The following is a 12,317-nucleotide window of genomic DNA, read 5'->3' as shown; positions in this document are numbered from 1 at the left end:
CTTTTTGAACAAACAGCTACCTCTGTGTACATGCAAGATTACGGAATGTGTTTTTTTAACTTTTGAATTACAAAAATGATATACAAATTTATATACAAAAATGTATTGAGGTGTTTATCATTCAATTATCATTCTTTTTTTGCAGCATCACAAAGAACTTGAAAAGGAGAAGGAGGACCTGAAGCTGGATGTGTCTAGACTCAAGTAAGTGCATGCATGCATGCATTTATACATTTATATGTGTTTGGATGTGTTTGAATGCTTAAGAGGGCGTGTGTGTCATTTGACTGACTGATGTTTCAATGTGCAGTAATGTGAGTGATGAGGCCAAGCAACAGAACTCTGAGCTGATAGAGCAGCTAAAGCTGAGTGTGAGCCAGAACAACACACTGAGACTGGAACTAGATGAGCTGCGCGAGAGGCTTGAGATGGCAGACACCATGCTGCAGCAGGTAAACACACATACCACTCATATACACACATTTTATGTATTTGTTTTAAAATTCTAAAAACAACTCCTCACCTCTTGTTAATTTTGGGTTTCCAGTTCTCTAGTCAGTCGGATCATTCCAATGCTAACCAACAAATACAGTTACTACTGGAGGAGAAACATCAGCTGGTGGCACACACCGCCCAGGTCTGTGTGAATGGCTATTTCGGTTTTTCCTGGTTTGTGCTAACAGGCATGTTCCAGTTGTTTTGACATATACACTATATAGACAAAAGTATTGGTAGACCTACACCTCATAAAGCGAGGTCAATACAGAAACCTTTTAGTGAGTTTGATGTGAAACACGACTGGCTTGCAAAGACCCATGTCATAAACACCAACAAACACATTTTGGACGCCATATGCAAGCCAACTCTAATCACCCAACAGCAGTGCCAAAACTGAATGGGCACATACTCCAAAATCTTGTTGGAAAGTGAAGACTCTTTGCACCATATTGCTGTGAAAGTACCAAGTTAATTTACAAATACAAGTTAAAGACAAAATCTAAAGTTTCTTTCAGATCTGTAAGGTGCAGGTGTCTGACACTCAAACTGAGCATCTCAGAGGCCTGGTCAAAGAATACAGGAATGAAGGGCAGTTAAATAGTATCTCAAAATGGCAGGTTTTACGCTCACTAGAAACGTCACAATCAACAGCCTTTGCAAGCACAGAAAGAAGATGCCGCATTCATGGTGCTAGATAGCTTTTGTTTCGTCTTTAGATAGGGCTCCTGGAAATGGCTTTGACGTTACTCTTATTTTACTTGTTCAAAGTTGTATGGCATTATACACTTTGGTTACAATCACTGCGTTTACATGGATTCGAATTACTGGCTTATTTGGACTGAAATAGAATTATTCTTTTCTTGTAAACACCTTTGTTTGAATAATTGCGGTCCAACTGCGATCTGATCGACACCCCAAGATAACTTGATCCGAGTCAGTTGATAATTCGGACATCGCATGCTTGTAAACGGTGAATTGGACTATGAACTGGACTCTGCATCTTTGCGCATGCTTGAGATCCCGTCGCACTCTCTCCCAGGTCTTAACCTGGAAATCGAAAACAACGCTAAGTTGTTTATGCCAGGCCGGCTCCCGGCAGCGACAATTTATCGTCTTTTTCGATTTAGAACCAAACACCGCGAGGCCAATAGCGCCGTTTACATTCACTGTACTCCTATTGTCATCATGCACGAAATGTAGAGGGACGTAGCTTCACCTTGCTCTCCGTTCGCCGTCTTTCTCGAAATGTTGTTGTTGTTGTTGTTGTTGGTAGTGGTGAAGAGGTCAAGCGGAAAGGGCTGTATCACCACTAGTTGTAATGAGGTGGTTCTCTTTGGCTCTTGACGGAGGCGGTCGCATTTCTCTCCTCCCCTTCCTGACCTTCCCTGCTTGGCTCTGTCTTGTCTTGTCTGTTTCAAGATACTCTCTCATCATCACTTTCCGAAACCAGAAGCATGGAATTAATTAGCTGGTCTCTCAATGCAATTGACACTATCTTCTCGAAGAGAAGCTCGGGTTCGGGGGAACCCAACTGTCCTGACGGGACGTTTGCAGCTGGCTAAACGATGGATGCGTGGGCAAATTGGCGTGTCGTGTGTCTAGCGGTGCTTTCCGTGGAGGACATTGAAGACATCTTTATATTCGGAACTGTATTTACAGGCTTTCTGCTGTTTGGAATAGGCGGTTGGTTTGTATATTGGAAAGTCAAGGAAACGGCTGCGGCCATCAAAAGCCCCGTTAGGCTGCCCGACCTGATTGATTCGGTGGGTAGAGCTGTTGGAGCTCTGATTGTGAACTTACAGCGCAATATGGATTACAACAGGGATACGTTTGCGGCTCTGCAAAGGAGGATCGAGGAGTTGGAGACCTTCCTGAAGGGTGGTCGTGAAAATTGAGTCGTAGCTACTCGTCAAAACAACTACACCAAATTTTAGGGGCATATGCGAGTGAAATAGTTGCACTGTTGAGCCCTGAATTGGCTTATTATTGTCAACGACGGAGACTCGCTACGAAGTTGTGGTGTGCTCACCAGATGATGGTCAGTCAGATTGACAGTCAAAGTACTGCTTTTTATCTTAATCTGATGCACAACGTTGAGGTGCTTTTTCATCGCTGTTGTTTCCCCCCCTTTACAAGAAATTACTTTAGAACATATATTGCACTTTGCTTCGTCTTTATCTTTGGCTTTAATAAAATGTAGCCAAGCCTTTGACCGTTTCGTGCGTTCTGCCATCGTAGCTAGCAACAAAATGATAAATGAAGCGAGGTAGCGCGTGAGGCAATAACATTATTCTTTGTTTAGTTTAAAGGCGGTTGGCAGGCCATTCAATTGAATTTAGTCATTTTATTAGTCAAACGTATGTTTGTGCACCAGCAATTTGATTTAAATAACATTACTTATTTCTCGAGACATAAGTCAACGTTACATTATATTATTTGGTCTTGATAGCGGTATCGATAAGCTTGGACCTTATTGATATTCGGGTTTTGAGAAATTTGGAACCGGGTCCTTACAGAACCAGTTCTCGATACCCATCCCTAGTTAGGGAGGATGTTCTCCTTTGGAGCAGTGTCTTATGTGTTACTTTTCAGAATTATTACGAGATTTATTTTCTTCACACTGCTCTCGTCTCACTTGGAGAGCAAGAAGGCTTGTGTTCTTCTGAAGGAGTCCCTTGAGGCGGTTGTCTCTGTGCTGGAGATTTCAGCTGCGGACGATGCCCCTGAGGACCCTACGGAGGCAGAATTTGGTCCCCAGGAAAGGGATCCTCTTGTGAAGGCCTTTTTCTCTCCCATTGAAGCTCCCTGACCTGTCGTCGGATGATGGAGAGGACGGCTGACTCCGGGGGGGGGGGTCAAAGGCAGAGGATACCAAAGACAGGCTAAATACACAAAAATACATACATAATAAGTAATAAAAATTATTGTATGGTATTAATAATGGGACTTATTCATTTTTTCTTTTTATTGTAACATTTTGCCATTTTCAGTTCACTCAGTAACGCGGTGTCTGCCTCCGTCCGTCCCATAGTTACAAAGCTCGAAATCGCCTGTGTGCCCTTGTGGGCCTCCGCAGCGCGACTGCCGTTGTGATTTCATGTGCTGCCGAACATAATTTTTCCCACCGTGTGCTATACTAAAATCGGCGTGATACACTTTGCTGCAGGCGTGGGAATTGTCGATGCGGCTTGCTGAAAATACATTTAATTCCTCCGGCATGCAACTTCTGTGCCTAATGTGATGCTAGTTAGGGGCTTCCACGCTTAATGCGAGCGTGCATAGCACGCAAGCTAATCTTTTGGGATGATTTGAGTGAAAAATCGTTTTTGGAGCTTTATGTAAAACAAACCGCTTTTTCCATTGGTAAAACATTGTCTAGTGAAGGTAATTAAGTTTACGTTTCTTGGCCTGGTTTTCCATCTTTATATTGTCTCTATTAGTAGCTAGCTTTCGATCTGTCAGTGTCACTGTTGTGGGCTGCATAGACATTCATTTGGAATAGACCAACCGTCCTGGTGGAAAGGGGGCCGTCCAACCGTGTTGCTGGCCAACCGTGTCGCTCAATCTTCTGCCGAAATTTGTAGTAAAAAAAAAATTATAAGGCAAGCGGCCCTCCGGCCCAGAAGTGCTTCGGTCCATCGTCAATTCTCCCAGTGCTCCCGATGGCCAGTCCGCTACTGTGTACTGTTAATTTGCAGCTATATATATATATTTTTTTTTGCCGTAGCACCACCTGAGACTTTAATTTCTACAAGTGATTCTGTATCAAAATTCAACCGTGTATTATACAAATTCTCCCGCCTACCTGCGTAGATATCAACAGCGCAACTATTGTAGGTTGCGGCAGAGAATGTCTAATATAGACGGGCTCTGGTTGCGGTCACAAATGGGTTGAAAATGTTATGATATGTAGCTATTATGTGAGTAGGATGGGTTTCATAGAAGATCTGACAACTGGACAACATTGAAATAATATATTGATGTGAATATTTATATAACGAGGATTGGCCACACAAATTACGGGAGTTTCACGGGAGAAATAAGAAAACGGGAGGGGGGCAGGAGATGGGTGTGAAATACGGTAGACTCCTGGGGAAAAAGGGAGTGCTGACAGGCATGGTTCCAACCGACCTGAGCCATTTGAGAGACTCACGAGTCATACCAAGTTTAAAATGGCAAAATGTGGCTCCAAATAACGGGTAGTTGAACATGGCATGTTTTCCATCTACACAGTTCACAACCAGAGGCAGAACATTTCAGAACATTTCTGTTTTTCATCTGATAGAACCTCTTCATGCACTTCTCATAGTCAGGTCCTTCAATGGCCACCTTGCAACACACATCCAAGTTCCTCTCCTTGTGCATGGGTGTCTTAACCTTTAAAAATTATACATTCATGCCTCAAGAAATTCTGGATTATTATTTATAGTCATGAATAGTGATGTTGTTCTCAATCATTACAATCTTGCATGCAGAAAATAGCCTCTCAACATCTGTGTTCTGAACAGGGACTGTGAGCCAATTGCAGCTGCAAGGCACAGGGTGGGCGACAGGTCAGATGATTCAGAAGATGCAAAACTACAGAAGTACCTCCTCCAGGGATTTGGAGGAGCAATTAATAAAAAACTCCAGGGAAGCAATTAATATAGCTGCAAGCAGCTATGAATGGGCCAAGCAGGACATAGCCTACATGGCACTTGTGCAACAAGCAGATAAAAAGCTATTGCACTCATAAAACACACCAAGTTTGGTTGAATGATATGTTTGCGTTCAAAGTGTTTTTCTGATATAGCGGCCACACATCTGTGAGGCTTGGTCTGATGATCATTTCTACCAATGTTGGTGAAGATCAGACCAGATTTTTGTGCTGTGAAAAGTGTTGACACTTTTCAATAAAATCCAATATGGCACTAACAGGATTGGTGACAAAGCGCAGCCCTGGCGGAGGCCAACCCCCACATGGAACAAACTCAACTGTGCAGAAGACCGGACACAGCTGTTTCTTTGGGTGTACAGGGATTGGATAGCCCTAAGAAGGGGGAACATCCTCACCCCGTACTCCCGCAACACCTTCCACTATCTCCCAGGGGAGGTCATATGCTTTCTCCAGATCCACAAAATGCATGTAGACCAGATGGGCATACTCCCAGGCCCCCTCCAGGAACCTTTCAAGAGTGAAGATCTGGTCTTTCGTTCCACTGCCAGAAAGGAACCCACATTGTTCCTTTTCAATCTGAGGTTCAACAATTGGCCTATCCCTCCTCTCCAGCACCTTAGTTAACTTTACCAGGAAGGCTGAGAAGTAGGGCTGGGGGAAAAAATCAATTCACATTTGAATTGCGATTCAGTCTTTTAGCAATTCACATCGATTCACAAATGTGATACCTCCGGTTCAGGCTGGTCCTCATCCTCAACACCTGCCTTTTTCAGTCGCGGAAAATACTTACGCGAAATACTCATCTGGATTGAAGCAGCAAACACTCAGTGTAAGAGTCAAATAAATTACATAACATTATTTATAATAAGTTTATTCGATCAGCTGCTACATATAGTGTTTTGACCTCGACAACCCAATGCATTTTACCGCAAACTTGCGACTAGTTAACTTTCTAAAGAAGGCGCAATTGCTTCTTTGCTAAGGGTCGGGACTCCAACATTAACACAGTGACAACATTGTATTCAGAATATAAAATAATGTTTTTAATGTATGATTGTGTAAAGGTGTTCGAGATACCAACATTTCTATGGAGCTAAATCAGGGCCAAATGTTTTGTTAATTCGAAAAACAAATTGTTAGTCAAAAAACTAAAGCGTGACATTGAAAATTTTCGTTTTGGTCGAAAACTTGAAAAAAAAAAAAAACAATGTATTCAAAGAAAAAAATTGTGTACCAATTTTTTTCAGGCTGAATAAAATTTTGATTACATTTTCCAATAATTTTGAGTTATTCATTTTCAGTTTTCACTTCCATATTTTCACATAGTTTCACATTTCATATTTTCAGATTTAAAGTTTTTTTTTTTTTACAGCTTCAAATTTTTTTTTTGTGAGTTTCAGGTATTATTTTTGTTTTGTTTCAGACTTTTGGCCCCGATTTTGCGTAGGGGGCGTGACTTCAACTCAGAGGCGGGAATTATGAATGACAGCCTAACAAAGATGCAGAAGACTCGGGTGTCCGCATGGCATCCAACACAGTCTCATACTTCTGCGTATCTATGACACAGGTTTACACATCTATTTTGCGTGCCATATATACACCAAATTGCTGTTTTGCGTGCAGTTTATACTCAAATTGCTCCCATCATTTCTATCAACACAAAATGCGTCTATCACACGCAGGCAGAACTTTATTAACTCTTTATCCATTATACGTCATCCTTCAGACTCAGATTTTACGGAGATTCACGATATTGAAGCTACCAAATGTATCTTTTATTGGTTTTCGTGGGGTAATTTTCACCTCAACCACCTTTAAATAACATCCAATAATTATTATTTACGCTTATTTTTTCTTTGAATACATTGTTTTATTTTTCAAGTTTTTGACAAAAACAAACATTTTCTATGTCAAGCTTTAGATTTTCGACTAAAAATTTTTTTCTTCGAATTAACAAAACATTTGGCCCTGATTTAGCTCCATACATTTCATGAAGTTGTGAATTTCACCAGCCGTCTTCTCTGCACCAAATAGGCCAAGCTTCCACGCTTCCAGGGATGATCTTGTTTTCATGGAGACAGACGCGGTGTGCACGGAGGGAAGGGGTTTGTGTGTGTGTGTGTGTGTGTTTGTGTATGTGAGAGAGACGCTTGAGTGACAGAGACTGAGGGAGAGCAGGGAAAGGAAATGCAGCTGAACGAATACGCTGCATGTTTTAAAAAGGGATAAAGAATAACGAAACGCAATATGTCGGCCGGTATTGATTCTGTGGCGCACCGCCACAAATTAGTCTGTGGGAAACACTGGTGTTGCATGTGAATGTTGGGTAAAGCCATTAACACCACTCATCACTCTGTCTTGACCCAAGGAAGTCCAATGCATCGCTCAAATTGAATAATATACAGTATATATCTTCTAAACACCAATGATTCAATATGTTACCACCTTGAAACATGTTCAACGCTATTCAGGATCCTATTTACTCTATTTGTGGTTTTTCATAAAGACTTGGATTAGACTTATATGGTAAATATTCAGTGTACATTAAAACGGAGTAGCAGGGGCACCGCCAGGAATTTTAGGCCCCATGACAAAAAATCTAATTGGGCGGCCTAACTGTCCCATCAAAAGTTTTACATAACTTTAATTAAAGGCTTGCAACTGTCTTGCTTCTTGTAGTTCAATACAAGTACTAGCACAATATTTACTGCTGGTGATTTGTACATGGAAGTCTGCATGTGTACATCATCATCTCTGCTGGCCAATGCCCTCACGAAAACCTCCCTGTCCCTGTCAGTCAAATCTGCTGGCCACAAACCTGGGTCAACATCCTTTTTATGACTTCTGTCTTCTTCCACCATGCATCTCTCATCACATCACTGTAACTGTCTTTCCCTTCTTCCTGTGCTTCCACACTTCTTCCTCCTTCTAGCTCTATCTGAGAGGGCCCTGGCTCTGTTGGATGTATACGTATGATATATACGTTTATTATATGGCAACAACGGTACAAGCTTTCTGATTGGCTAATGGGTAGTCATGCCAGACGCGTATTGCCCTCCTCAGCGGTCAATACGGCTCCGTATTGCGCTCTGACGTCATCTGCAAAATGAGCGACGAGTCAGCTGCTGAGTTTTACTATCCAGATGATGCTGAAAAGATTTGTCATCGAAACTGAGGATGAAAACTAGACTCTTTTAATCACTTGTCATTATTTTGTGTTGAAATTAAAGCCATTTTAGCAGAACCATTTTGTCCGCTTTCTATCAAAAGTAATGAGTTGCTAGGCAACACATGAAACACAGCGTGTGAAGACTTGAGAGCTAGCTACAATTAGCCAAGAGGTACCATTTATTTTCGTTTACAAAATGAAAAGAATCTAAAAATGCCATATAATAAAGTACTTACCAACCTCGACAGTTCGGTCATGCCGGGAAATATCAAACCTCGGCATTGTTCCAGCCTCAGTTTGATATTTCCCGGCATGACCTCACTCTCGGTTAGTAAGTAGTTAATATACTGTATATGTATACATATATACAGTATATGTGCTTACTGTAAGTTGCTCTGGATAAGAGCGTCTGCTAAATGACTAAATGTAAATTCAAGTATTAGTGCTGTCAGTTTAACGGCGTTAACGCAAACCCAAATTAACGGCGTAATTTTTTTTCTTCGCGCGATTAACGCTCTTTTTGGCCTAGCAAACTTTGTAGTTTTTTTCACATGCTGTTGCAACAACTACCGACGTTAGAAAAACTACAACACCACACTGGATCTAGCTAGACCGAAAAAAACAACAACAGGCGCGCCACAAACACTTGTTTGGCTTGCGAGCCGGCTAAAGAGTAGTAGCAGAGCCCGTTTACGGATATTACACATTCTCTGGTAGTAGGCTAACGTTACGTTTTTAGTGGATGGCGAGCGCGAGATGCCGAAATAAATGCCAATAAGATTCTGAATGGAGAGTTTACTTTTAAAAAGTTGCCAAATGGTTCCATTGACAAGACTGATCTGTGTGTTTTGTCGTTGTAAACTGAGCTATCATCACAGCACGTCCAGTCTGAAATACCACTTGATGGCCAAGCACACAGCTGATGCGAATTCTCCGCCCCCTCGTCAAAGCCAGGCAATTGCAATGTTGTTTTCAATAAAAAAAATATTTGCACGAAGCAATCCGAACCACTTTTCCATGTTGATAAGGGCATTACAATTTGAAAAAAGAATGTGACAAAAAGAAATCAAGGGACATTGAGAATAGATAAAAATGTGTGATTAATTGTGATTAATCGCGAGTTAACTATGACATTAATGCGATTAATCGCGATTAAATATTTTAATCGTTTGACAGCACTAGTAAGTATATATAAAAATATGCCAAATACCAATAAATGACATTAACACTACAGAACATTGACCCAAATTACCTCTATCAACACCACTTGATTACATACATTAGATCCAATTGAATTTTTTGGCTTCTCAAATAAATTGCCCTTCATGATGGGAATAATAAAGTCCATCTATAGATGTCATTTAACAGCCATACTTCAATCTAAATGAACGTATCAAACTGGATTATTTTTATATTGTCTGTAGTTTACATGCAGACTGAGGTAAGCTACTCCTGTTCCCAACTGTCCAGCATCCAGTACAGACAGTAGTTTTATTTATTTATTATTATTTCATGATGGTCATTGTCAGAAAATAATTAGTTTGAATTTCTTTCTTAAACAAATATTTGTTTCTTATTTGCTATGGAAAAAAGAGCAAGAGAGACAGAGAAATCCCCACAGACTCCCTGGAATGGTGCTAACTGGCATGTCGCTAACACAATGTTGCTCTCCTTCACTGGGACAGGGAGGGGTACAGTTATGGGGAGACTGGGATGCTGCTGACTCATCTGTTGTTAAGTCTGCTAAAAGGGGCAGGGAGTCGGGACAATGATTTAATATGAATATCTTGCTAAACGTTTCTGTGTACTGATTAAATGTTGGTGAAATGTAGGCTAACACAAGTCTGTAGCTAGCTACCTTATTTTACTATGGACAACAGTCAACAGGTTAATACCACAGACTACTGGCTACCCACCTTTCTTGGTGAAAAAAATGAGTTACAGATTGAAAACCTCATTTGTCTTTCCTCTCTTTTTTCTCTGACTCTTTTTAGAAAACCAGATCCATGTTTACTAGGCAACATTGTGATCACTATTTCTGGCGACTAGCCCATCTACAGACTGCAACTAAACACCGTCAGTGATAAGTGCTCTAAGGCAGGAACAGACCATGTCATGCCGCTACAAGGGGGTGGTCGGTCAATATGGATGTTCACTTTTTGGTCAATGGGAATATTTCACTTTTATAGCCAAACAAGTAAAAACAAAGAGATCATTAATTGTATTAATATATTTGAAATGTATACTCAATATACTCAATGATGATGGTTTATATGATATATAATATATATATATAATTTCATGAGCTTCTACCTGGTTTTGGGCCCCTGTCAGACAGCGGCCTTTAGAATTGTCTTAAACTTTTCCCCCCTATATGACGCCCCTGCCGAGTAGTCAGACGTATCAGTATATCTTTTTCTTCCATTTACTGTATGACAGTGGTCTGTCAATCCTGTTCAATAACATACTCCTAATGAATGTGTAGTTCTGTTACATGCTTGTCTGTGCCAACTGGCAGTTGTGTATTCAACTTGAATTCAAGCAGACTGGCAGGGGAAAATTCAGAATAAATCTGTTTTTGTGTAGCTGATGGAGTCAGTGGTACAGCTGCAAACAGAGAGAGACCGCTACAATGAGAAGATCCAAGAGGAGGGCCAAGTTTGGAAGGACAAGACTGAACAGTTGCTGTCTCAGGTCATCTAATGCAACTTTCTGAGAAAAAGCCTCTCAGCCATAACACATACTAACAGTATGTGTGAAACAATTCGATTGATGTTTGTCTGTGCGTCCTTTTCAGGTGGCCCTAGTTGCAGAGGAAAGAGACAGGAGAATCAACCAGGTCCAGGAACTTGAGGCTACCATTGTGGAGTTAAAGAATTCTGCATGTATGACCTTTAATCCACCAACTACATTTGGTAGTCAGCAATGTGTTGTGTTTAATATATATTTTTTGTTATCATTTTCAGTTTAGTTTTTTTTACACAACCGAGCACACCTTTTTTGAAGTCTTATAGAGACCCAATTTTTAGGAATGGAAATGCAATCATCCTTTTTGTTTGTCACAGTAATATTAAATAAACCAGATGCCATTTCTGCCTGGTCTATTCTTCTAAAGAGATTCTTAAACCAATCCAGGTAGAATGAAAGAGATTCAAATAAAATATGGCCATTAACAATGGACTGTTTGTAAAGCTTGTTATGGAGTGTATAACGTTTACGAAATAATTAAAACAACAGAAACTGTTTGCCTTATTCTCAGCGGAGCAGTCCCTGCAAGGCAAGGCCCAGGCAGACCCACTGTCCCAGGGGCCCTCAGAGAGAGAAATGTTCCTACAGGAGGCTCTGAGCAGCCTACAGCAGGAAAAGAAAGTCCTTGACATACACTACCAGGCTCAAGTGAGGAATACACCCACTCACTCTCTTTCTCTCTCACACATGCCAGGGTTCAACGTAAACTTTTTTTTCTCACTGACAGTATGTGTTGGTCTGAAATCTACTATCCAGGACTGAATCAAAACAATGTCATTATGTGCTGCTTTAGCCTATATAAAAGCATGATTTATGGTTGTGTGTGTTAGGCCCGGCACCACAAGAGGGCCCCCAGTTGTATTTGTAGAATTTCAGTATAACTTATCTGATCCAGTCTCTTCCCACTGCACAAACAGCATTAAAACAGTTGTATCGGACCACCATCAACAACGTTTATTATGCGTTATCTAGAGATTGAATGTAAACATATAAGCCTATTCATTAACATGTAGCCTAGATCAAACTCACAGCATCTCCACAAAAAAAAATCTCCACTTTATATTGTGTTAGTTTCTGCTAGTTATCTAGCCATAAAGAAAACCCTTCGAAACAAACTGATTCAACTACTGTGTCAGCCTTATCTATCTTATCTGAGAATAGGAAATTAGTTTATGCTAGGCTAAATAAAAGTATACCCAAAAAATCTAAATCATCAGATGTATTTTAGAAAGACTGTTTAACCTA

At 40.7% G+C, this 12,317-nt stretch overlaps 1 protein-coding gene across 15 annotated transcripts in view; it reads left to right on the top strand.

Moving 5' to 3' along the window:
• golga2 (golgin A2) overlaps positions 1-12,317 on the top strand; it is a 142,188-nt gene that overhangs the window by 47,765 nt on the left and 82,106 nt on the right. For all 15 annotated transcript variants that reach the window (XM_084686551.1, XM_084686544.1, XM_084686548.1 and 12 more), the window contains 6 exons: positions 146-204; positions 311-452; positions 548-637; positions 10,911-11,018; positions 11,122-11,209; positions 11,584-11,720. In XM_084686551.1, the coding sequence (XP_084542677.1) occupies positions 146-204; positions 311-452; positions 548-637; positions 10,911-11,018; positions 11,122-11,209; positions 11,584-11,720 (624 nt within the window). The remainder of the gene's footprint in view (positions 1-145; positions 205-310; positions 453-547; positions 638-10,910; positions 11,019-11,121; positions 11,210-11,583; positions 11,721-12,317) is intronic.

Source organism: Hypomesus nipponensis, chromosome 22 (genome assembly GCF_054491055.1).
Source record: "Hypomesus nipponensis isolate SF chromosome 22, ASM5449105v1, whole genome shotgun sequence".
NCBI lineage: Eukaryota > Metazoa > Chordata > Actinopteri > Osmeriformes > Osmeridae > Hypomesus > Hypomesus nipponensis.
This window is presented reverse-complemented; position numbering and strand designations above follow the sequence as displayed.